The following is a 27,518-nucleotide window of genomic DNA, read 5'->3' on the forward strand; positions in this document are numbered from 1 at the left end:
ACTAGCTCCTACACATCTTCAAACAGGAACCCAAGAGGTTAAACAGCCAAAGGTATTTAGGGGAAGCCTGTTTTGTTGATCGCTCTGTTGTTGCCTGGGGGTTTAAATGCTTGTCCCACCTGAGAAGGCTGCGGGTCGTATTAGATTCCACGATTTAGACTTGTAGGAGCACAGGGGCTGTTTCTGTTTATTTGTGGCATTACCGCATGTTGTAGGCTTTATGAATTGACATTTACTGACATGTGTTGAGGTATTTACTGCACAAGTCGGTAATTTACCTCACTGCTCAGTAATTTCAGCTTTCCATGCGGTAACAGCCTTTATGAATTGACATTTTCCTAAATGCTCTGTAAAGTTTGCTGTTTTCTGCATTACTGAATGCGGTAAGGTTTTATGAATCAACCGCTATGTGTGTGTTCTGTTCATATGAAGCCTTATACCTCACAGATCTGTGGTAATAATGTGTTTATTGTAAATGCATTTGAGCTAGTGTGTGGCCCACATACAGTATGTGTTTAGTGACTACCTGTAGTGAGCCATGCTTGTACCATGTGTCTCAGTGAATTTATGCTGCTAAAAACATCAGGTAGAAAAGTTAATGCATACCTATTCAGGAAGAAATGCTTCTGTATTAGCACTTTTATATGACTGTTACGTGGATAAACTTTAAAAGTTATTGTGAAACTGTTTTATATTGAAAACCTTTTTTTCTATGCAGATTATTTAGTTTGAATACATTCTCATTGACATGAAGCAGATGGTACATTATGTCTGAAAGTCCTTATTGACAATTTCCCTTTTTCAGGGTGTAACATTTTGGAGCTCCCATCGGAATGAATGTGATGAAGTCCAGCTTCCCAGACAAACGTCTCTAATCATCATTCAAATCCACATACTCTAATTGCCAGAAAGAACAGAGAGGTTTTGGTAGTTCAATAGCCATGGAAGGAGAGACTTGCTGTCTGAAGTTAACAAATCCAGGAGAGCTGTGGTGTCTATTCTACAGGGAAATGTTGAACATCAGACTAAAGTTGTCCTAGAGCCAGGAATTGAGATGGACTCATCAGAGGTAGAGGACTTGAAAGTACATGTGGGCAGGATATCTGAAGTGAAAATAAATGTATGAGATATTGGGCTCGATTCAGTAAACCGTGCTAAGTGTTAGCACGCCTGTGAAAAGCCCTATATCATGCCTAAAGTTAGTTTAGGCATGATAAATTCACTTCTAAAGACTTTGGGCGTGATAACTAGCGTGCTAACTGGGTTAGCACCATTTACTAAATTCACATCGCGCACAAAGTCCCGCGTGCAAAACTTTGCGTGCACCGCGAAAACAGCGCACCCGATGCACCTATAAGGTTGCATTGGGTGCGACCTTAACGTCGCACCTTGTGACGTTAAAGTCGAACCCAATGCGACCTTATAGGCGCATCGTGTGCACCGTTTTCGTCGCACAACGATGCAACATTTCGTGTACACCGCGCTGTGCGCATGCAAAGTTTTCAGTGTGGGACTTTAAGCGCGATGTGAATTTAGTAAACGGTGCTAACCCAGTTAGCACCCTAGTTATCACACCCAAAGTCTTTAGGCATGCTAGCTGTGTTAGCACTGTTTACTGAATCAAGCCCCTTGATTTGTATGTGTAGTACAGCCAAGATATAGAGCATTAGTAGCAAAGAAAAAAGTCTCATATTGTTTTCAGTGCAGGAAGAGTTAAGAAACTTCAATTGTTATCTATGCAAAAGAACTTCTCTGAGCTCTTCGACCCAACTTACCAACTTGGGTCGTGACAGTCCTATTTTCTGAAGCACTTATACATCAAAGAAACAGTGGGAGGCAGCTTCATATAAGGTTTTACTGCGGGTTAGCACCCTAGTTATCACGCCCAAAGTCTTTAGGCGTGCTAGCTGGGTTAGCACTATTTACTAAATCAAGCCCTTTGATTTGTATGTGTAGTACAGCCAAGATATAGAGCAGTAGTAGCAAAGAAAAAAGTCTCATATTGTTTTCAGTACAGGAAGAGTTAAGAAACTTCAATTGTTATCTATGCAAAAGAACTTCTCTGAGCTCTTCGACCCAACTTACCAACTTGGGTCGTGACAGTCCTATTTTCTGAAGCACTCCCAAAGAAACAGTGGGAGGCAGCTTCATATAAGGTTTTACTGCGGGGGAGTTCAAAAGGTCATTAGCTCTGCACTGTTTCATAGTTTAAAATACAGAGTGTGGGTTGTAAATGCAAATACGAAAGAATGATGCAATGTCATAAAAATAAAGCTATATAACTGAAAATAAAAATATGAGACTCTTTTCTTTGCTACATAGTTCCCATTAATTGATCTAAGTCCCCGGTAGAAAGACCGACGGTTTCTTATCAGAAACCGCCGTCTTTCTAACAAAAAAAAAAGTGTCCCATAGTCCTAATGCTTCCTGGAAAAAAATTACCCGAATCAAATTTTTAATGTTACAATCCTCCAAAGGACCAGCACCACACGGCATGTATTTAAAGGGAACCTAAACTGAGAAGGATATGGATTTTTCCTTTTAAAATAATACCAGTTGCCCGAATCACCTGCTGATCCTGTGTCTCTAATACTTTTAGCCACAGCCCCTGAACAAGCATGCAGATCAGGTGCTCTGACTGAAGTCAGACTGGATTAGCTGCATGCTTGTTTCAGGGTGTGATTCAGCCACTATTGCAGTCACAGAGATCAGCTGGACTGCCAGGCAACTGATATTGTTTAACAGAAAACATCCATATCACTCTCAGTTAAGGTTCCCTTTAAAGCTCAATTACTTTATTGTGGTATAAGCATATTGACAACAATGACAGCCCGCTGTTTTGGCCTCATAGGCCTTTCTCAAGTTGCCAACGGTCAAGTTGGCAACTTGAGAAAGGCCTATGAGGCCAAAACAGCGGGTTGTCGCTGCTGTCAATATACCTATACCACAATAAAGTAATTGAGCTATAAATACATGCTGTGTGGTGCCGGTCCTTTGGAGGATTGTGACATGTGTGACCCCTTGGTACAGGGGAGAGAACCTTGGCACACCTTCTTATACAGCGCCTTTTTGGGTGCTCCTGGACACTTTGCTTCTACAATAAAATAATGAAAAAAAAAATTACAATAAAAAAAAACAAAAAACATAAATAGTTACCTAAGGGTCTGAACTTTTTTAACCACTTCACAACTGAGGGGTTTTCCCCTTAAAGTGAATGTTTACCTATTTAAAAATCGAAAAGTCAGATATTCACCTAAGGAGAGGGAAGGCTCGGTCCTAATGAGCCTTCCCTCTCCTCTCCCGGTGCCCGGTCCCGCGCAGGATCCCCCGTGACAGTATTCGACCAGTTCGGTCAAATACTGCCACTTCCGCATGCCGAAGGGAGCTTTTGGGAGCACTCGTGCTCCCGAAGACGGGCCGCTCCATACTACGCATTCGCGAGCGCCCTCTATGACGCACTCACGCGTGCGTAGTATGAAGCAGCCCATCTTCGGAAGCCCGAGTGCTCCCGAAGACCTCCGAAGTCCCTGCGGCGGCGGACGCGAACGGGGGAGCCAGCGCAGCACCGAGGGCACCGGGAGAGGAGAGGGAAGGCTCATTAGGACCGAGCCTTCCCTCTCCTTAGGTGAGTATCTGACTTTTTTATTTTTTAAGCGGTAACCACTGGCTTTAAAGACCAGAGCATTTTTCACATTTTGCTCCCAGGCAGTCTTCATTCATTTATTTATTAGGCAGTATGATTAATTATTGGGGATTGGGGTCCCCAAAACCAATCATTGGACTGTGGAGCTGGTGTGCATGCACGCGATCACGCGCTGCACATTTGTTTACAACTGTTGTTATGAATGAAGACTGCCTCAAGCAGAGGCAGTCTCCATTCATTTATTTGTCATGTGGTATGATTGGTTATAGGGGACTGGGGTCCCCAAAACCAATCATTGGACTGCAAGGGCTGTGCGGGTGGGTGGGTGCATGCGCGATCGCGCGCACACGGACACAATAACAATGTGCCTGCGATTTGTTATGAAGACTGCTTCTGTTTGAAGCAGTCTTCATTCATCAATCGGGGACTCTAACTGGATTTAGGAACACTTGTTCCTAATGTCCAATTAGTCAACTGCTGTGCGGGCTGGCTAGAGTGTGCGTGGGGGTAAAGTGGTTAAAATTATAAGCTTGTAAATAGTGATGGACGCAAAACTGAAAAAATGCACCTTTATTTCCAAATTAAATATTGGCGCCATACATTGATATAGGGACATAATTTAAATGGTGTAATAACCGGGACAAATGGGCAAAAAAAAAATACATAGGCTTTAATTATGGTAGCATGTATTATGTTAATGCTATAATGGCCGAAAACTGGGAAATAATGAATTTTTTCAATATTTTTTCTTAATATTCCTGTGTAAAAGCATTTTTAAAAAAAATAATTCTTAGCAAAATGTGCCACCCAAAGAAAGCCTAATTGGTGGTGGAAAAAAAAAAGATATAGAGCAATTCATTGTAATTAGTAGTGATAAAGTTATTGGCGAATGAATGGGAGGTGAAAATTGCTCTGATGCATAAGGTGAAAAATACCCACGGGCTGAAATGGTTAATTACAGTATCTGTACTACACATACAATTCATTATATCATACTTTTTTTTTGCTTCAGTGTCACTTTAAGAACTTTTATATCACTAATACATGGACAAAAGAGTTATTGTGAAATTGTTTTATACTGAAAACCTTTTTTGCTATGCAGATTATTTAGTTTGAATATATTATCATTGACATGAGGCAGAGGATGCATTATGACAGAGTCCTTATTTACTATTTCCCCTTTTCAGGGTGTAACACTTTCTAAAAAAGCACTTGCTCTTACATAAGCAAATGCTCATGTTACTATACGAATATTATACTTGAGTACAGGCTTCAGTAAGTTGTAGATACTAAAGTAGAGAAATATTACAACCCGTATACTGATGATACAAAAATGCAAAGCCCTACCATATAAATTACCCCGACTAATGTGTCCAGTGCAAAGTGAGCAGCATGACAGTGACATGAGTGTGTAATTGGATTTGCACACTCTGAACTGGAGTCTGGAAAAGGGTTTACATAGTGCCTGGTGGTTTTAACAACAAAACAAGTGTATTGCAGGGAGTGAAAAAAAAAGTTTTATTATTTTAAATGCAATTAGTTCAGTTGTTTAGTTTGAACAAAAAAATAAAATCTCATACCATTTTTAGATATGTTCTGGTAATCCCTATGGTTGCATCGGTTCCATTCTCTTAACTTCAAGTATAATGAATGTGTCAGCCCTCTGTAATAAATAGAGCACAGTTAGGAATAGGCAGACTTTAGAGGAACTCCTTTAGAATACAGTAGGGTAGGTAGCGTATATGTGATACCAATATCATAATCATAACAATATCATAGCTGGGTTAACTGTCCTAGAATCGTTGGGTCCTTAATACAAACTCCATTAAACTCAATGGAGACAGAAATCAGATGGGTGTTATTGGATTGGTGGCTCAGCTTAGAGAAAGAGATAGAGACACAGAGCGAGAGAGAGACAGCAACATGTGTGAATGGGTTCAAAAATAAAAAGCAGGTAGAGCAAATAGTAATAATGGCAGCTTGATTTAAAAATGTACTTCCAATGCAGGGATAATAGATATATAAGGATACTTAAAGTGGCCTGTAACATAATGAAATAAACATGTGTATACACAGTAGTAATAATCCTGTTTAGAACTTGTTTGTGTTGCCATTTTATTATTTTTATTGTAAAGGTTACTTATTTATGACATGCCTCTGCAATTTGTGACAGCATTAACTCTTCCTCGTCTTCCGGCTCCTGCTCATCCATGGCCTGGACAATGACACATCACAAGGTACACTCCAGGAAAAAAGATGTACAGCATGATGTCACTGATGGTGCCTTTGCTGTGACTGAATCTACTGTGACTGAATCTGCAGGCGTTGCTCACCAGCATCCAGTACTGCGGGATGAAACAAAAAAAAACTCACCAGAGTATGTCCTACTACCTAAGTCACTGAGGTACTCGTTGACTGCATGTTGTTGCTGAAGAAGCCAATCCAACTTAAGGAGGTACTTGTTGACTACTCGTTAAATACACGTTGCTGCTGAAGCAGCCAATCCAACATAAGCAACATGGAATTCCATCTTGTGATGCTGTCGCAAGCTAGCCATCTCACTAGAATTTTTAATTGGCGCTGAAATTCAGCAAGGCGGGGATCTTTAAAAATGGGCAGACACTTTCTTGGCCTGCCGAAGGATGTCCTGGAATTCCAGGAACTTGTCAACGAAATGTTGACAGATTCAACACGTGCCATGCTAGGCATGTGAGTCAATTTGCCCAATGTACTGTAAGTGCAGACAACAGATTGGTACCATTGTCACACACCACTTTTCCAAGAGATAAATTGTGTAGTATCAGCCACTGATTGGCCTGAGCCTATAGAGATGACAGCAGTGCAGGTTCCCGAGGTGTCCCAATAGCTATACATTTTTTGAAGGCCTTAGAGTGCACCAGCTGATATGGTATTAGCAGGCAGCCTAGCAATTCTGACAAGCCAGCAGTCAGACATTGGGCAAGATGGTTAGTTGGTGACATGATTTTTTTTTCACTCGTACATTTAGTATTGATAAATGTAAAGTCATGCACCTTGGACATACCAATAGTAGATCACCATATAAAATAAATGGCATACAGCTGGGAACATCAGACTTGGAGAAGGACTTGGGAATACTGGCTGATAACAAGTTAAGTAATCATATACAATGCCAAGCAGCGGTAGCTAAAGCAAATAAAATTCTGGGATGCATAAATTGGGAAATAATATCTTGAGATGCTCGTATACTAGTGTAGTACTTCCTCTGTATAAATCACTTGTGAGGCCACATCTGGAGTATGGGATAGCCAGAGAGCCTCCCCCCCTCCAGGCAGAAGTAACTCACCTTCTCAAATGCGGTCCATCTTCTTCCTTCTTCTAGGTGTCCTGTCTAACTGGTATTGCGAGCCAGAGAGTCCACTTAATTATAAGTAGCCAGAAGGTCCACTTAAAGGGAACCTAAACTGAGAAGTATATGGATTTTTCTATTAATAATAATAATAGTACCACTCCCCCCCCCCCCACTGATCCTGTGTCTCTAATACTTTTAGCCACAGCCCCTGAACAGGGATGCAGACCAGGTGCTCTGACTGAAGTCAGACTGGATTAGCTGCATGCTTGTTTCAGGTGTGTGATTCAGCCACTACTGTAGCCAAAGAGATCAACAGGACTGATAAGCAACTGGTATTGTTTAAAAGGAAACATCCATATCCCTCTCAGTTAAAATCCTGTTCTACGCAAGGATCAGAGACTGAGAAAGATATTTCCTGAACCCTCCCTCCTAGCATTCTGACAGCCACCCAATCTTAAACAGATGCTTGTCAGGAGTGCATTAACCAGCTGAGCGGTCTGGACGAGCTCAGCTCGTCCAACACCGCCAGCGGCTGCCGCTCAGGCCCTGCTGGGCCGATTTTAATGAAATAAAAAGCAGCACACGCAGCCGGCACTTTGCCAGCCGCGTGTGCTGCCTGATCGCCGCTGCAGCGCGGCGATCCGCCGCGTGCAGCGGCGAAAGAGGGTCCCCCCAGCCGCCCGAGCCCAGCGTAGCCGGAACAAACAGTTCCGGCCAGCGCTAAGGGCTGGATCGGAGGCGGCTGACGTCAGGACGTCGGCTGACGTCCATGACGTCACTCCGCTCGTCGCTATGGCGACGATGTAAGCAAAACAAGGAAGGCCGCTCATTGCGGCCTTCCTTGTTTATTATGGGCGCCGGAGGCGATCGGAAGAACGCCTCCGGAGCGCCCTCTAGTGGGCTTTCATGCAGCCAACTTTCAGTTGGCTGCATGAAATAGTTTTTTTTTTATTTAAAAAAAACCCTCCCGCAGCCACCCTGGCGATTTAATCAGAACGCCAGGGTGGTTAAATAGACCAGGACAGAATGGAACATTTCCCTGCTGAGAGAAAAGGTGTCGGACCTGTAAACACATTCATTCAACCGACAGGATACCAGTACCAGGTACACAACAGGAATACAAAATACAAGGCTCCTTTTCCTGCGACTCATCTAATGCTTGTTGTATGCTTGTTTCAGGTGTGTGATTCAGCCACTACTGCAGCAAAAGAGATTATCAGGAGTGCCAAGCAACTGGTATTGTTTAAAAGGAAACATCCATATCCCTCTCAGTTAAGGCTCCCTTTAAGTATAGGTAGCCAGAAAACCCCCATCCCTCAGTAGAGGTAGCCAGAAAGCCAGCACCCTCCCTTAGTTTAGGTAGCCAGAGAGCTCCATCCTCAGTAGAGGTAGCAAGAGAGTCTCCACTCCCCCTCCCCCCAGCAGTATAGGTAGCCAGATAGCACTCTCAGTATAGGGAGCCAGAGAGCCTTCCTAAATATAGCCAGAGAACCCCCCCCCCCCCGAAGTAACTCACCTCTTCACACACTGTCCATCTTCTTCCTTCTTCTAGGCATCCTGTCTCACTGGCATAGGTAGCCGGAGGGACCACTTAAGTATGGGCAGCCAGAGAGCACCCATCAGTATAAGAGAGCCAGAAATACCCCTTCCCCCCTCAGTATAGGTAGCCAGAGAGCCCCCCACCCTGCAGAAGTAACTCACCTCTTCACATGCTGTCCATCTTCTTCCTTCTTCTAGGCATTCTGTCTCACTGGTATACGTAGCCAGAGGGCCCACTTAAGTATGGGTGGCCAGAGAGCCCTCCTCAGTATATATAGCCAGAGATACCCCCCCCCCTCAGTATAGGTAGTCAGAGAACCCCCTCCCCATGCAGAAGTAACTCACCTCTTCACACGCTGTCTGCCTTCTTCCTTCTTCTAGGCATCCTGTCTAACTGGTATAGGTAGCCAGAGGGCCCACTTAAGTATGGTTGGCAAGAAAGCCCTCCTCAGTATAAGTAGCCAGATACACCCCCTCCCTCCCTCTGTATAGGTTGCCAGGGAGCCAGCCCCCCCAGTATAGGTAGCCGGAGAGCACCCCTCAGTATAAGTATCTAGAAAGACCCCCTCAGTACAGATAGCAGGAAAGCAACCGTTAGTATAGCCAGAGAACCACGGGTAGCCAGAGTGGCCCCTCCCTCTATCCCGGGCCGAAGTAGCTCAAATCTTCACACGCTGCCCATCTTCTTCCTCCTCCTAAGTGTCATGTCTAACTGGTAACAGTGTCCCCTGTGATGACGTGAGCTTACATCATAACATTGGGTGCAGCTACCAATGAGACAGATGCCTATGAGGAGGAAGAAAATTGACAGGGTGTGGATCCCGATTCCTGGAGAGGTAAGTTCACAATTCTGCTGCCCTCTCTGCATGTCTCCCTGCTGTCCGCTGCGCCCCGGGTAGTGACCTGCCCCGCCCGCCCCTAAAAACAAGCCTGGTTGAAATGTAGGAAAATAAAAAATAATTATAGATGATTATATTTGGCAAGGTTCAAAGAAAAAGGTTGAGTCGAGTATGCATTTGGACAGTGCATGTGTTGTGCACATGTGAGACATGCAGCAGTACAATGCACAGGACCAGGCCACGCACACCAGAATGCAGCCCACCAACATGCAGTCACAACAATCCAAATGGAGAAAAAGCACATCCAGATAAAAAGTCACTTTTATTCATGTAGCTTAAAAATCCAGCGACAATACATTATCCATAACAGAGGGGAGAGGTACAGGCAGTGAGAGGTCTACAGCTGTAGCTGAAGACAATGTGGCGCTTCATCAGGACAAGGCTTGTGTTGTCTGAATGTGAATGCAAAGATTAGGGTAAGACAAACTAGCAAAATAAGCATGTTAGGATTGTCTCTCTTATGGTAATGATCACGAAGGGAATGTCTGTACTTTTCTATGTACATCTCTTTTGTTTATTTGAATTGAAAGAAATACAATAGAAAGTTTAAAGGACCAGGAAATGCTGTTGAAAACAAAGAAAACCCAGAGAATCCCCCAGATGGACTGGCCCAAAACCTGTTGGGTCTGTCAGATTTTAACTGTCTACTTTTTTCATGATAGTGGTCCTTTAATACAAAAACAATGAAAGTGTCTTACCCAATTGTGGAGTTCTGAAATCCAGTAAACATGGAGAACTGAGGCCAGTCAAGTTCATTGGAGAAAGCAAGCACCATATTTGAAAATGTATCCTAAAAATATTGAAATTTGTTAAATAATGTTAAACTGTTGTTAGTCTACAGTACACATAAACGCCTATATTCTATAAAATCTCTTTACTTTTTAGTGTGTTCATAGGTTTAATGAATTGGCATTTGGCAAGGTGATCATTAAAATCTGCTGATTTCTGCATTACTGAATGCGGTCATGCTTGGTGAATTGAAGCCATTGTGTTTTGTTGAGACAAAAGGCTTTCTAGCACAAACATAATGTACATTTGTATGAATTAAGCAAGTATAATTATTCTGATCATTCATTCACTGGTTCATATAGTTCATTAACATATCAAAATTTGAATAAAATAATAAAAAGGATTGTGTTAAAGTTTAGCTTTTCATTTCACAAATCTAAATCTGACACTACCACATGAGGTTCCCTGATCTGTAGCCACCACCACCATTAGCCAAGAGTGGCATGCTCTGGACCGGAAACATAAGGTTGTTTATACTCTGCAGGAGACTGCTGCTGTTTTATTAGTGCAAATGTGAGATTGTCAAGAATCTTGCCTGAATTAAGTTCTGAAGTGACAGTTTGCATTTTGTCCACTAGATGCCGCCTGTATCAGAAAGTTATAACCTTATCCTGCTGAGGGATGAACAAGCATGAGAGGTGGGGCCTGGCAGCTCTAGAGAGACCAGGAAGAGAAGACAGAGACAGACATGGTTGTTTTTGTGGAGAGCTGTCTGTGAAAAGGACAATCTGGATCCATCCAAGCTGCAGAGAGGCTGATCGCTGTTTTCTCCTTGAATCCTGCTTGCTGGAGTGAAGATTGTTCCCAGTTAGCTGCCCTGGGCTTAGGATTCTACGCCAGCTACCCATCAAGGCTGCAAGTGTGGTTGCAGGCCTGAGGCTGTCCTAAAGAGAGGCATCTGCTGATACCAAGTAGGAACAGGTCAGTGAACCCGGGTTCTTGTGTTTGCATTAAACTGTTTTTTTTTTGTGGTACGGTACCTGAAGAAACTGAGACCTAGGCCTGCTTTAGGTAGATAGTTAGGAACTGTTTTTAGCAGGTGACACTGGATTGATACTGCAGTGCAGCAAGACTTGAGGCTCTGCTGTAAACTGCCCACGTCTAGGGTTGATCCTGCAGTTTAGCATGACTTGTTCGCTCTGCTTTGTCTGCTAATGGCTGAGAGTGATTCTGCAGTTCAGTATGACTTGGAGGCTCTACTGTAAACTGCCATCAGGTAGAGGTGTCCTGTTGGACAGAAGTGGGGACTCTGGGGTATAGGGTACCCTGTGTATTGCAAATCTTGTTGTGTTTGTAACTGTTCCTGTTAATACTTTCCAGTAAAGAAAGTTTTGGTTGCACTAAGCTGGTGTCTGTGTTGCCTTCCTTGTTCCGTGACTTCGCTGTATCCTGGGGTACCCCTCAGTACACGGTCTTACAACTTGGCGTAGTTCGGCAGGATACAGCGACCGATATGGACGGGAACGTGGCGGGAGACCATCCCCCGGCGCTAGGGGCACCGGCTCAGGGCCCAGCTTCGGGTGCACAGGTGCAAGGCCAGCTTTTCCTAAACAAAATGCCCACCCAGGTAGGATATATCTCTGTAGGGGCACTGCTGCGTCATCTGCCAAAATATGAATGGGGACGCTGGGAAAGTATGCCCAGGTCTCCTGGTCCGAACAGGTACAGGTCCTGTTCACGGGACAAGCGGGTCAATGGGCGTAGGGTCAGCTTTAGCTCACCAGAGGCCACTGAGGTTAATGGGGTCCCTTTGGGAACACCTGAGGACCCTCCCCCGGCTAGCGGTTCTCAGCCAGACACCAACCCACGTGTTCGGGGCATTAATAAGGGGGGTCGAAGTCCACCTCCAAAAAACCAACAGGGTCAGCCGTCTTATTACAGGAGGCAAAGGCATTACAGGAAAAGGGGGGAGAGAGGAAGAAAACCAGAAGAACAGGGCGTAAAAACCACAAAGTAAAGTGTGACATATCTAATTTAGGTGAACCTACTAATAATGTGGTTAATCTGTCTTGCTATGTTTTGAATAATGATGAAATAAAAATTCTTTCAAGAGGTTTATCCTTTGCTCCCACCCATCATTTTAATGTCTTTGAGACTATTCTGGATGTTACCAGGTTTATTCGATCCCTCCTTCTCAGGAAGCACTTTGATGGTCCTGAGGGGGTACAGCAGCCGGGTGTGTGTGTGGATCTTCCTAATATTTGGAAACCCTGGCATCTGATAGCACTGGTTTGGTAACCCTAAATGACACCAAGTCCGTACAGGTGAGGAATCCCGACTTCTACCCTATCTCTGAGAGATCTCCATGTGTTGAACAGTTTCAAGAGCTAGTTGAGAGGGATCTCCTCTCGCTGGCCTGGGGCTCTGTAGGGACAGGTCCATCCAATATCACTGCTGTTGAACGTGTTGCACTTAAAGGCCTGCAGAATAAGAATAATATTGTGATTAGGAATGCTGACAAAGGCGGTTCCGTAGTGATATTGGATAGTGACACATATAGAGATGAGGCCCTCAGACAACTAAATGATGTGGACACTTATCTTGGCCTAATGTCGGATCCTACATCTGAATTTCAAGCTAGGTTATTGAATCTCCTGTCCTGTGGGGAGAGCATGGGCATCTTTGACCACAGGATGTGTGAGTACTTGGGAGTCAAGTTCCCTGTGGTTCCCATATTCCATCATCTACCCAAGATCCACAAACCTGGCTACCCTCCTGAGGGTAGACCTATAGTGGCGGGTATTGGGTCTTTGGGGGAACGACTGGGTTGTTGGGTGGACTCTCTTTTGCAGCCCCTTGTCCGACGGCTGCCGGGGTACGTTAAGGATACCAAGCACCTTTTGGCCAGTCTGGATAATTTCCAGTGGAAAAGTGGCTATACATGGGTTACCATAGATGTGAGGTCACTGTACTCATGCATTCCCCATACATTAGCCCTCCAGGCCCTCAATTTCCACCTCACCCGTTACTCTGACTATTCCGCGGATCTTTGCACTTTTATACTTATGGCTGTCGAGTACCTCCTGACCTACAATTATTTCATGTTTGACGGCAGGTTTTTCCTCCAGAGGCGGGGCGCTTCTATGGGCGCTAAGTTCTCTCCATCCTTAGCCAATCTCTATATGGGATGGTGGGATGAGCGCTATGTCTTTGGGGGTGCCTGCCGTCGCATGGAGGATGTTGTGTGGTACGGGAGGTACATCGACGATCTGTTGGTCATTTGGAAGGGTGACATGGAACAGGTTGGGGACCTGATGGAGTACTTCAATTCAAATGACTTGAACCTCCAATTCACATATGTGGTGGGAGTTGGCTCTATTAGCTACTTGGATCTGGAATTGAGAGGGGATACTGAGCGGGGTAGCATCCTGACCACCACCTACAGGAAACCATCTAGCGGCAACACAGTCCTAAGAGCTGAGAGTTGCCACCCTATACATACTATTCATGGTATTCCTGTGGGTGAGTTCACGAGGGTAAAGCGCAATTGCTCTGATGTCGACCAGATGGAACAGGAGTTGAATACAGCTGAACTCCGTCTAAGGGCGAGAGGGTATCCAGGGTGGTGCATTAAGAGGGGAAGGGACAGAGTGGCCAAGAAGTCTAGAAGAGACTTGGTTAATCCTCGGGTACCTCAGAATCCCGAACCCCAGAAACCTACCTTTGTCACCACATATTCAAATGAGTACAAACAGGTGAATGGGATCATTGCAAAATATCTCCCTATGCTTCGAGCTGACATGGACCTTTCCAATATCCTCAGCGATGGAGTTAGAAATGCAAGTAGACGTGCTCCAACCTTGGGACAAGTTTTGTCCCCCCGTTTGTTTAACACGGGGGTCACAGGTAAAACGTGGCTGACCACGGTTGGCTCCCATAGATGTGGTTTGGCGACCTGCAAATATTGCCATGTCCATGTAAAATCCAAAACTGCCGTCTCTGCCTCTAGTGGCAGGAGTTTCCCCATTTCACAGTTTATTAATTGCGGAACCAGATATGTGGTGTACCTTATTTCCTGTGCAGCATGTTCACTGCAATTTGTGGGGTGCACTACCAGGCCTTTGAGGCAGAGGGTGGCGGAACACTATTTGGGGGCACACTGGCATACTACACATATCACCAATGTCGCCAGGCATTTTCGTGAGATCCATGGAGGGAACATGACCAGCTTTTCCTTTTGTGGGATAGAGAAAGTAATACCGTCTAAGAGGGGAGGGGATCTCTATAAGAGACTTTTGAGAAAGGAGGCAGAATGGATTTTTAAGTTAAATACTAGGGTCCCACATGGCCTAAATGCAAGATGGGATTTGGCTACTATCACCTAAAAAGAACTCTGCTCTCTGACCCCCAGATTTACGGTGAATAGACTACTGGTCCTGCTCCTCCTTGCTGTCCTTCTTTTCGGCTGTCCTTGCTGTTATTGGTTGCTCTTTTCCCTTTGGGAACCTTCTAGGCTACTTGCTCCTGGTTTTTAGTTTGTATATACATATGTTTCTATATATGCATTTTAATGTTTTATTGATGTTTTGATTTGTATGTGTGGGCGGGGGATGGTACCTTGCAGACACACTCCCCTTGATATGCAACCACTCCCCAATTGGGATGGTCTTGGGGTGGGTACCATGCATTCACATTACTATTTATGTGTTCAAACTGCCATTTGTGTATGAGCTATGATTAAGGACGTTTGAGTCCGAAACATGTCAGCTATGATGCCTGCCGAGTTTTAATTTGGATATGTCCTTAATAAAGGTTACTTCTATCTGACAAGTGTGGATCATCCCTTCTCATCTGCCAAAATATGACGGTAAAAACATGACATTGCAGGACTGGATGGAAAGGGTGCGAAGCGCAGTTAAAATGTGTAACTTGACTCCCAAGCTGCAGGCAGAGGTTGCGCTGGGAGCTCTAGAGGGTGACGTCAGACGGACAGTAATGGTAAGGCCCGACTCCGAGAGAGATGCCCTGGAGAAGATATTCTCCTTGCTAGAGAGGGCCCAAGGGGGGCGTGCCAAAGTGGTACAGTTACGAAGTCACTTCTTTAACCGGCCCCAGCGAGAGGGTGAACCACTGATGCAATGCTCCAATGCTCCACAGGAGACGCTGAATGAGATACAACGACGAGACCCCGATACCATGGGAGCTTTCCGGGAAGTGGATCGGCTACTATGAGATCAGTTCATAGTGGGCCTCTCTGATAAGTTCTTACAAGATAAGTTACATGAGATGACCCGAACAACGGCCGATATGACATTCTATAGCACCTACCTAGCTGCGGTAGAGAGAGAAGAAGAACCCCTACCTGCGGCTGCGAGGGTAGTGAATAGCACGCATGCTACAAGGGATAAACCGGGTTCTGAAGAATCGGAGACTCTAAAGGATGTAGTCCAGGCTCTGCGGGCAGAAATGAAAGAGCTTCGGCTGGAAGTGTCACAGATGAAGGCAAAGCAGCCCCAGCCTCTGGCAGCAATCTCCACACTTTGTTCTACTCCACCCAGGGTGACTCAGGGGAGGGGGCCCGTCAGAAGAGGGCTGCTCTCTTGGGCTTGTCGTGAATACGGCCATATTGCCAGAGAATGCCTCGGACAGGCAGCACCTGAGCCGCCGTTAAACTCCCAACCGCTGCAGTAGCTGGGCATCCTGCAGCGGTACACCAGAAGTTAAGCCCTATGCGTGAAGACAAATGACTTGTATGCCAGCAGCCCCGTTATCGAAGCTGAGTTGGAAGGGCTGAAGGTCTGCTGCCTAGTTGATACAGGGTCAGAGTGCACCCTTATGCCTTTAGAGTTCTTTGAAAGGCACTTCCAGCATATGATTGAACCCGAAGATGGGAGCGTTATCCGGCTGACGACTGCCAATAACAGGGAGATGGATGTCCGAGGAATAGTCTGGATGCAGGTCTGTTTGGACAAGACATTGGCAAGAAGGGGGTCGTGCTGGTTGACCATTCGGCACGGAAAGGAATGGATGTGACCCTGGGTATGAATGTATTGAGAGACTTAGACCACCAGCTCCATGCCAAGGAAGGGCCGAAGTACTGGCAACGGGCCACCATGCACCAGCCTACTCAGAAGCTTTTACAACAGATGGTGAGAAGCTGTAGCCTGCAAAAGAGTAACCTATCTGGTCAGCCCATTGGAAAGGTCAGGGTGCCACGGAGTTCCCCAGTGAAGTTCCCACCTCGACAAGAACGAGTGCTAATGCTGCCGGTGGAACCTGGACGAAGGTTGAATGGAGTGGAGGTCCTGATCGAGCCCGCTTATCAGGGGGAACCATTGATTCATCCGCTGGTAGCCCGGGCCCTGGCCATTGTGAAGGATGGATGTGTACCCGTACGCTGCCGCAATGTGGTGGACTGCGAGTTGACCGTCCCCGGAAACACCTTGCTGGCCGCAGTCTATGTGTTTGATGGTGGTATTGTTCGACGGAGGGTTTCACACTACAGCCTAATAGGAGATCAGCCTGGACCTACGCTGTGGAGACTCATCAAAAGGAAACCCCAACAGCAGAATGGAACGGTCGAATGATTATGGCCCGGATGGGAGTGGATTGCCGGACGCTGACTCCGAGGGGAACAAAAGCTGCTGGAAGAAACCCTTTGGGAGTTTCAAGAAGCCTTCTGGAGACATGATGAAGACTTTGGGTGTGCTGTTGCCATCGAACACGAAATCCCGACTGGCGATGCTGCACCAATCAGGGAACATTACCGGCAAATCCCACCTAAGATGTACCAGGAGGTGAAAAATATGGTGGCCAGCATGTTGGAAAACCGGGTGATACAGGAGAGTCAGGGCCCTTGGGCTGCTCCAGTAGTTTTAGTGCGGAAGAAAGATGTGAGTCTCCGGTTCTGTGTAGATTACCGGAAGCTGAATGCTCAGACCGTCCGGGATGCCTACCCCCTTCCGCGGATTGAGGAGTCATTGTCAGCCCTAAGTTAAGCAAAATTCTTCTCGACTCTTGACCTGGCTAGTGGGTATTGGCAGGTGTCGGTGGCCAAGAAAGATAAAGCCAAGACAGCCTTCATTCTACCTATGGGGCTCTATGAGTTTAATCAGATGCCATTCGGCCTCTCCAATGCTCCGGGAACATTCCAACGATTGATGGAGCACTGTCTGGGAGATCTCAATTTTGAGTCAGTATTGATATATCTGGATGACATAGTAGTGTTTGGGGCCTCCTTTGAAGATCACCTCCAGAAGCTACGACAAGTCTTAGGACGACTACGAGAGCATGGGCTCAAGATCAAGCCCAAGAAATGCCAACTGTTCCAACAGCAGATAGAGTACTTAGGACATGTAGTCACCTCAGAGGGAGTAAAGCCGGCCCCCAACAAGGTGGAGGCTGTCCAGAAGTGGCCCCAACCCAGTACACTGCGAGAGGTTCGGGCGTTCGTGGGGCTGGCTGGCTACTACCGGAGGTTTATCCCCAAGTTTGCCCATCTGGTGGGCCCATTAAATGAGTTACTAAGGGGCACGTCTGGGGGCCCAAAGAAGCGTCCCATTGACTGAGGACCTCGGCAACAAGAGGCTTTTGAAGCGGTGAAGGAGTCACTGACCAGTGCCCCGATCTTGGCTTATGCACGGTTCGACACCCCATTCCTGCTATACACTGATGGAAGCCTTCATGGTCTGGGGGCTGTCTTATCCCAAGTCCAGGATGGACGGGAAAGAGTCATCACCTATAGGAGCCGGTCCCTGAGAGACTCAGAGCGCAACCCTGATAACTACAGCTCCTTTAAACTGGAACTACTGGCACTGGTGTGGGCCATGACCGAAAGGTTTGCCGAGTACCTGACAGGTGCAGAAGTAACTGTGATGATGGATAATAACCCGTTGGCACATCTGGAGAATGCCAAGCTCGGTGCACTCGAGCAAAAGATGGATGGCCCGCCTTTCCAAGTACAATTATCGCATCAAGTTCCGGTCCGGTAGGGAGAATGGCAACGCCAATGCACTCTCCCGGGTCCCTGTAGGACAGTCAGCTCAGAGAATCGATGAGGAGTTAGAAGACACTGAAACTCCTGACCTTGGTCGCCTACCTATGTTCCAGGATGTGGCACATACAAGTGGAGTGGCGTCTGGGATGACTCTAGTGCTGGGAAAAACGCTGGCTGATTGGGAGAGAGTCCAGAATGCCTGCCCGGATTTGTGGAAAGTAAAAGAGTGGGTTCAGAACAAGATGTGGCCTCGGCCAGAAGAGCGGGCTGGCCTGACCCCAGAGGGTCAAAAGTTGTTGAGGCAATGGGACAAGCTGACAGTTACACAGGGCCTCTTGTGCCGGACCATATACTTACAGTCAGAACTGCAGCACCGACAACAGATTGCCATCCCCATGTCATTGGGGCCAGAGGCCGCCAGGGAAGCTCATGAAAAAGGTGCTCATTTCAGGAGTGAAAAGACATTCAAGTGGCTTCAACGTCTGGTATACTGTCCAGATCTGGGTGATATGGTGGCCACTGCATGTCTTAGGTGTCGACTCTGCGGACTGAGTAAGAGCACTGAACAGCGGGCTCCTGTACAGGCCATCTGCACCCCAGCACCACTAGAGCTTCTTATGATTGACTATGTGCAAATTGGGTACTCTACCTCAGGACACTCATACTGTCTAGTCATGACAGACCATTTCACAAAGTATGCAGTAGCTGTACCCACCAGGGACCAGACAGCAGAGTCGGCTGCTGAAGTGGTCTGCAAACACTTTATACAGGTGTTTGGGTGTCCACAGAGAATACATTCGGACCAGGGGGCATGTTTCCAGGGTACTCTCATGAATGAGTTGTACCAGCTGTATGGGATAGAATGCTCCCGCACCACACCGTATCACCCCCAAGGAAACGGGGCTTGCGAACGTTTCAACCACACTTTGCTCCAGATGTTGCGGACTCTAGAGGATAGTCAAAAGGCTCGGTGGCCCGAGTACCTGCCTGAGTTGATGTGGGCCTATAACAATAGAGTACATAGTACTACCGGGTACTCCCCACACATGCTCATGTTTGGGAGAGCCGGATGGGAGATTGAAGACCTCCACATGTCCAATCCAATGGAACCACAACCGAGAAGTACCACTGCATGGGTGCAGGAGCACCGCCGCCTGAGAACGGTGCACAAGGTTGTGGGGGAGCGCCTGGGACGAGTGATACACCCTAATCCAAAACCAGTACTAAGGGATGGGTTTGCCCCAGGTGATAGAGTCATGGTCAAAGCCAAACGGCCATCAGGAAAGTTGGATGGGCGGTGGGAGGCCGTTCCGTACACAGTAAAAAGAAGGGTTGACCCTGCTATTCCGGTCTATGAGGTAGAGCCGGTAGGGACCGGGGGACCCTCACGAAACTTGTACCGTAATATGTTGAGACATTGTCATTTTGAGGAGCCAGTGTGTCAGGAGGAGGCACCCCTGCATTTTGAGAGTATGGGGGAAAACGCCTCAGATGAGGAGGAAGAGGAATGGTGGGTTGTCCCTGCCCAGATGTCTGCAGGGGCTCTGGCTGTGGCGGGTTTACCTCCTAGGTGTAATGCTGAGCAGTCAACAGCTCCTCCCTTACCACATATGCCTGACATACCTGATGTTTCTGAGCCTCCCACGCTGCGAAGATCGGCTAGGCCTAATGTTGGTGTGCCTCCACAGCGCTACGCACGAGATGAGTTTGTTTGGGGAGGGTTGCCGAGGACGACAACCTCTAGTGGGGTGGCATGTGAGATTGTCAAGAACTTTGCCTGAATTAAGTTCTGAAGTGATAGTTTGCATTTTGGCCACTAGATGCCGCCTGTATCAGAAAGTTATAACCTTATCCTGCTGAGGGATGAACAAGCATGAGAGGTGGGGCCTGGCAGCTCTAGAGAGACCAGGAAGAGAAGACAGAGACAGACATGGTTGTTTTTGTGGAGAGCTGTCTGTGAAAAGGACAATCTGGATCTATCCAAGCTGCAGAGAGGCTGATCGCTGTTTTCTCCTTGAATCCTGCTTGCTGGAGTGGAGATTGTTCCCAGTTAGCTGCCCTGGGCTTAGGATTCTACGCCAGCTACCCATCAAGCCTGCAAGTGTGGTTGCAGGCCTGAGGCTGTCCTAAAGAGAGGCATCTGCTGATACCAAGTAGGAGCAGGTCAGTGAACCCGGGTTCTTGTGTTTTCATGAAACTGTTTTTTTTGTGGGACGGTACCTGAAGAAACTGAGACTTAGGCCTGCTTTAGGTAGATAGTTAGGAACTGTTTTTAGCAGGTGACACTGGATTGATACTGCAGTGCAGCAAGACTTGAGGCTCTGCTGTAAACTGCCCACGTCTAGGGTTGATCCTGCAGTTCAGCATGACTTGTTCGCTCTGCTGTGTCTGCTAATAGCTGAGAGTGATTCTGCAGTTCAGTATGACTTGGAGGCTCTACTGTAAACTGCCATCAGGTAGAGGTGTCCTGTTGGACAGAAGTGGGGACTCTGGGGTATAGGGTACCCTGTGTATTGCAAATCTTGTTGTGTTTGTAACTGTTCCTGTTAATACTTTCCAGTAAACAAAGTTTTGGTTGCACTAAGCTGGTGTCTGTGTCGCCTTCCTTGTTCTTTGACTTCGCTGTATCCTGGGGTACCCCTCGGTACACGGTCTTACACAAACGTACAGGCAACTCAATTGTGTAAGCTTACAGAAATGAGGAGTGCACAGACCTGGTGGGTGGTGTAGTGTTAAAGTGAACCTAAACTGAGAAGGATATGGATTTTTCCTTTTAAAATAATACCAGTTGCCTGACTATCCTGCTGATCCTGTGTGTCTAATACTATTAGCCACAGCCCCTTATCAAGCATGCAGATTAGGTGCTCTGACTGAAGTCAAACTGGATTATCTGCATGCTTGTTGCAGGTGTGAGATCCAAATGGTACTGCAGCAAATAGATGAGCAGGACTTACAAGCAACTGGTATTGTTTAAAAGGAAACATCCATGTCCCTCTCAGTTTAGGTTCCCTTTAAGAGTGGGGTTCTGTCGTTTTGCTTATTGAGGGTTCTTCCGGGGCAAAAACTACATTGCGCCTCGAGTGAGTGCAGTGATGTGGCATGGGCTTTTGCCTCAGAAGAAGCTCTAATGAGTGAAACGGCCATCAGGCATACCAATGCCCCACACCCACTGCTAGACCACCCACCAGGTCTGTACACTCCTCATTTCTGTAAGTTTACAAAATTAAATTGCCTGCTTGTTTGCCCTAGTAAGACTAAAGAGGAAAGGACTGAGGCCATCCACTTGGTCCTCCTGTTAAATCTTCGCTCTCTCCCTAACAAGTTGAACTCCGCCTCCTCAATGACAAGAGGGCGTTGGCAGCACTGACCTAATCCTCTGCTTCATGGAAACGTGGCGGGACGACGACATGCCAGACAATGCCCTTCACCTCCCAGGCTTCAGCCTTATCCGGGCACACTGCGTCACTGTTCTCTCGGGGAAAAAGAAAGGAGTTGGTTTTTATATCGGCCCTACATGGTGCCCCATCACATCAGCACTAGCCAGGAAGTGCTCCCTGGAACTCGAACTCCTACTTGTCAACTGCAGGCTGGAATACTCCCCTAGGGAGTTCTCCTCCTTTGTCTTCTTTGGGGGTGTGCATACCACCTGATGCTGAAGTCAAACATGCCCTACCACACAGTGGGAGATATCCCTCCCAGACTCGCTGTTCATTGTAATGGGAGATTTCAAAAGAGCCAACCCTTTTTTTTACCAACAACTGCTAATATCTTCAAGTTTTTCCAGTAGCTGGATGCATTTAAAATCCAAGTGATTCCGCTTCCTCCCGCTCAACTAGTTTTGCCTCTGTAGAGACTCTACAGGAGCTCCTGAAGAGTCTCTGTAGAGACGAGATTAGTCAAGTGGGGGGACGTGGAATCTCTTGGATTTTAAATTGTGTGGAGGGTTTGGAGGACGCATCGCTACTTCGTCCACCGACTGGCCCACGAACAGGGTAGAGCCTGGAAAAACTCTGTGCTTTTACACTTCCACACATTTGTAAGTTTGCATTTCTTTTATAATCAAATTTTATATACGGTTTTATGCAAAGGTGGATCTGGTCTATGTTCTACTTTGAAGTGATGTGAGACATGAGGTACAAGCATCAAGGAGCTGACTGAGAGGCATTCTAATAAGGTAGGGGGTGGCCAGATGACCCCATAGGTGCTTCAGACCTTATCTAACAGAAGGGGCTTGATTCACAAAGCCGTGATAACTCTTATAATGGTTGCGCTAGCGCTATAACACGCGTAACGTTTTTTTGTGCGCAATCGAGGTTGCGTGCAAAAACCATTATATCTAGCGTGACCGTGATAAGAGTTATCACGGCTTTGTGAATCAAGCCCAAGGTCACATACTAAGGGTGAGTTGCCATTGCTTGGGGTGTGGTGGAGTACTGCACTGAAGTGTGACTGTGCCGCTAATGCGAGAGTACCAGTCAGAACCAGCTGTGAAGTGCACTTTCTTTCTTTTTTGTCTTTAAAGAGACTCTGAAGCCTCCTGAAAACGATCTTTTTATTTAAAAAAATGTGCTTAACATCTTTGCCCTAACTAAACCACCGCATTACTGCCGCTGTACACTAACTAAATCCCCTCTAACTCGCCGGGGGGCAATCCGTGCAGCGCTTCCGTGAGAGGCAGAGCTATGAGCCGCAGCTCTGCCTCTCAGTGCATCTGTCAGCCCGGATCACTGCCTCTCCCCCGCCCCTCTCAGTCTTCCTTCACTGAGAGGGGCAGGGAGAGGCGGAGATCCACCGCTGATAGACAGGGCATGGAGGCAGAGCTGCGGCTCATAGCTCTGCCTCCAACAGCAGCAAAATCCACGACCAAGAAAGTCGTGGATTTTGCAGAGGAGAGGGAAGGCGAGTTTGGGCGGATTTAGATAGATTTCAGCGGCGGGAATGCGGCGGTTTAGTTAGAGCAAAGATGTTAAGCACATTTTTTAAATAAAAAGATCGTTTTCAGGAGACTAGTTCAGAGTCTCTTTAAGGGACTTCTGTTTCACTGAGCGCTAACTTATATATTTTTATGAGCAATCTATACTGGTCAGTGTTCTCCTTTCATATTTTTCTTTGAATCACATAATTTGGTTTCAGAAGGTTGTAATTTGTGTTAAAACACAAGGGAAATATCAAACATACAATCATAAAATTGTAAATGAAGACCCATGCAGGGGTTGTTAAAATTTCTCATATTATGGCCCATATGCAAATACCCGTATTTTTCAGACTATAAGATGTTCCTGACCATAAGACGCACCTAGGTTTAGAGGACTAAACCTGGTGCATCCATGGTGAAGAGGCATCTTGTGGATAATGCCCCCTTTGTACCTCATGCCCCCTTGTTCCTCTTGTGTCTCCCTGTGTCCTCCTCTGTGCCCATTGTGTCCTCCTGTGCCCCCCATGTGTCTACCTCTGGCCTCCTTGTGTCCTCCTCTATGCCCCTTTTTGTCCCTCTTGTGTGCTCCTCTATGCCAAATTGTGTGCCCCTGTGTCCTCCGTTTGTCCCCCTGTGTCCTCCTCTGTATGGGAACAGTACAGGGAGGCTTGGAGGTTCGTATTGGTAGGCGTTCACAAGTCAGGAAACGACCTGCATTTGGACTATAAGACGCAGTGACTTTTTCCACCACTTTTGGGGGAAAAAAGTGAGTCTTGTAGTCCAAAAAAACAGTAACTTTTTCTCCTTAGTTTTCTCCTAGTTGATTTTATTACATCTTGACAATAAGATGCCTTTTAATCCACCAGTAAATGAGACAATGCTGAAAATTTTTTTGAAACTTTTCCATCTACTTTTTGGTACTTTTTCAATAGCAAAGTGCTTAAAAGTTAGTTTAAAAAGAAGTTGAAAAATTATCTCCTAGGAGAAAACTCAGGAGAAAAAGTGAATTACGTATGCGCCCATATTTCTTAGAAATATGCATAGGTCCTATGTTAAAGCACGTAATTTGGGCACAGGAGGCACCGTGCTGGTTTAGGCACCATTGTAGGCACCCATGTTAATAGCTGCAATTAGCTATAAGTTGAAATTTGGGCACTGAAGGCTTCCCACTATATTAACTGTGGCTACAGTTAGCAAGCACACCATAATTTAGTGAGTGTAACTTTGTATAGTATAGTGGTTATTTTATCAGATGCCTCCTGCTTCACAGCTATTAACTTAGGCACCTCTGCTATGGTGCTGCAAATCGGCACAGAATCGGTGGAGGTTATGGAGGGAGGTGGGACGACTAGGGTTAGGCATCAGTTCAGGGGTTGTTAGAGTTAGGCATTTTGTGGTGGGGATTGGTTAGGGTCAGGTATCGGTTGGGGGGTTGGTTAGGCATTTTGTAGAGGGGGGTTGGTTAGAGTTAGGCATTAGAAGAAGAAGGGCTCATGTGAGAACACAGTTAGGTTAGGTGCTAGTAAAATGTTGGTAAAATTACTGATATTTTTGTATCTGAATTGTGGAATATCCCAAATGGCTAAAATATCTGAAGGATCAAGGTAGAAACCATGAGCAGAAAAACTGTATTGTCATCCTATTGACCGCTAAGCTTTGGATATGATGTTGGCTCTGGGAGATAACGCAGGGGAAGTAGGTGGTGAGGATGAGAAATAGGGTTGTTTTTGTATGCTCTGTATTCTGCTGTTTTAAAATTGGAAATTCAATAAACAGTATCTGTTAAAAAAAAAAAAAAAAAAAGTAGTGTAATATCTAATTTCACAGATATTACACTAGTGCCCAAATTCACGAATGTACGCCTTAGGAGTACATGTTGGCAACAAATTAAATAATTATAATCAATGCCAAGAAGCTTCAGCTAAAGCAAATAGAATTTAGGGATGCATTTAAAAGGGAAATACTGTAAAAACTTGTAATACTGTCCCTGTTTAGCTCTCTTGTAAGGCTGCATCTAGAATATGGAATTCAGATCTGAGCACTGCATTACAGGAGGGGCATTACAGTTTTAGAGCAGGTGCAGAGACAAGCAACAAAACTGATTGGAAGGTCACACTGACTAGAAATGGTTAGATAAATTGGGCTTATTTAGTCTGAAGAAAAGATGCCTTGGAGGGGATTCAATTACTGTATTTTTTGGACCTTGAGACACACTTTTTCTCCCCTAACACTGAGGAGAAAAAGTCACTGCATTTTATGATATGAATAATACCAATTCGGACTAACGCTGTCAGTCCCAGGTGTTTCCCACAAGAATGTTACTGACGATTGCCCAGGTGTCCCCCACAAGAATGTTGCTGCTGATGTCTCCCCACCAAAATTCTACGCTTCCGTGAGAGGCAGAGCTATGAGCCGCAGCTCTGCCTCTCAGTGCATCTGTCAGCCCGGATCACTGCCTCTCCCCCGCCCTTCTAAGTCTTCCTTCACTGAGAGGGGCAGGGAGAGGTGGAGATCCGCCGCTGATAGACAGGGCATGGTGGCAGAGCTGCGGCTCATAGCTCTGCCTCCAACAGCAGCAAAATCCACGACCAAGAAAGTCGTGGATTTTGCAGGGAAGAGGGAAGGCGAGTTTGGGGGGGATTTAGTCTGTTCTCGCCGGATTTAGGCTGTTCTCACCCCAGACTAGGAATACTGTATATCATCTGTGTTATTCTCTAGCATAGTTTCAGGGTGTTGAGATCACGGCCCTCACACCCCAGACTAGGAATACTGTATACCATCTGTGTTATTCTCTAGCATAGTTCCAGGGTGTTGAGATCACGGACCTCACACCTCAGACTAGGCCTTGTTCTGATATCTGTTATGACCTGTAGCTTTCCTGACTATTCTTCTGATCTCTGATTTGGTACTTTGCATATCTGATACTCTGTTGCCGACCCGGCCTGTCTGACCTTCTGGCTGTCACCCTCCGCAGGGTGTCCAGCCTTTCCGCAGGGGTCCCCTGCTCTTCAGAGGGGACACTGCTCCTATCATTCAGGGACTCCCTCTCCAGGTGTCCTTGACTGCAGTAGAGTCTTCTCTACTTATTGGACCACCTGCTACCCCGGTGGTCCAAAGGTTACTGTTGCACTAAAACACTTACACACTCAGGTGTCAAGAGGTTAGACATATTTGGTTATTGGCGATTCTGCAGATCCCCAATAATCAGGTATATCTGTATTCTTGGGGATACTGCAGATCGCCAAGAATCAGATTCTCTCTCTGGTTGCTGACACCTATCGTTACACCTAGCCTGAAAATCCAACTAGACTCAATCTGACACAACCTTCTATCAAGGTCCCCACCCCTTGAGGGAATTTTCATTTTCACTATGCCCTTAAATTTTATGCAGTCTGTTTTTTTCCATGATGTAGTTTAAAATGTAATCCCAAAGGGCTAGTTTCATCACCTTCATTAATATTGCAAACATGTTCCTGGATACGTTTTTTTAACCTTTTGCGTGGTTTTTCCAATATATTTTAGTCCACATGGACATTCTTTTTTTTTATTTAAAAGAAATCCTTCTCCTCGCCTTCTCCTCCTTCTCCTGTCTTGTCTTGTCTTCCAGGGATTTGTAGGATGTCAAAAGCCAGCTCACATACATTGGCCATGGCCAGGAATCAAACCCAGGTCAACTGCTTGGAAGGCAGCTATGCTCACCATTATACCACCAACACTGCCTTCTGAAGAAAGCCTAGCATGTACCATTGTGATATATCTTCAATCTACATGGCTATTTGGGGTTCTCTTCGGACAACTGTTGAACAAAAAAGGCAAGGTCATCCCTGGGTGGGCTTGAACCACCAACCTTTCAGTTAAAAGCCAAACACACTAACCAACTGCACCACAGAGAATGTGCACACAGCCACTGCTACACTTTCTCTTACAGGGCTATGGAAACCGTTTTGCCCATGCGATAAAGCGAGGTGCAAAAATGAAATCATGCCTAGCAGAGGATGATTTTGATCCATCAACCTCTGGCTTATGGGCCCTGCACACTTCCACTGCACCACTCTGCACTAGAGAGAGATGAATCTACATGGCTATCTGGGGTTCTCTTCGGACAAATGTTGAACAAAAAAGGCAAGGCCGTCCCTGGGTGGGCTTGAACCACCAACCTTTCGGTTAACAGCCGAACACGCTTACCAATTGTGCCACAGAGACTGTGCACACAGCTGCTGTTGAATGATTTTATAGGGATGTATGCGTGTCTTTTGGAGGGAGGAAGTAAGTTTGCTCCAAGAAGTTTAACGCCACTTTTTCCTACAACGAAGCATTCCCTATGTGGCAGCAGAGTGGTGCAGCGGAAGTGTGCTGGGCCCATAACCCAGAGGTTGATGGATCGAAACCATCCTCTGCTAGGCATGATTTCATTTGTGCACCTTGCTTTATCGCATGGGCAAAATGGTTTCCATAGCCCTGTAAGA

At 46.2% G+C, this 27,518-nt stretch overlaps 1 protein-coding gene and 1 non-coding gene across 2 annotated transcripts in view; both read right to left on the bottom strand.

Moving 5' to 3' along the window:
• AOAH (acyloxyacyl hydrolase) overlaps positions 1 to 27,518 on the bottom strand; it is a 443,812-nt gene that overhangs the window by 168,313 nt on the left and 247,981 nt on the right. The window contains exons 12-13 of the mRNA XM_068234524.1: positions 10,111 to 10,202; positions 5,224 to 5,306 (exon numbers count right to left, since the gene is read on the bottom strand). Coding sequence (XP_068090625.1) covers positions 5,224 to 5,306; positions 10,111 to 10,202 — 175 coding nt within the window. The remainder of the gene's footprint in view (positions 1 to 5,223; positions 5,307 to 10,110; positions 10,203 to 27,518) is intronic.
• TRNAN-GUU (transfer RNA asparagine (anticodon GUU)) lies at positions 27,182 to 27,255 on the bottom strand. The gene has a single exon. It is a non-coding gene; the product is annotated as a tRNA-Asn (tRNA).

The sequence above is a fragment of the Hyperolius riggenbachi genome, chromosome 5 (assembly GCF_040937935.1).
Source record: "Hyperolius riggenbachi isolate aHypRig1 chromosome 5, aHypRig1.pri, whole genome shotgun sequence".
NCBI lineage: Eukaryota > Metazoa > Chordata > Amphibia > Anura > Hyperoliidae > Hyperolius > Hyperolius riggenbachi.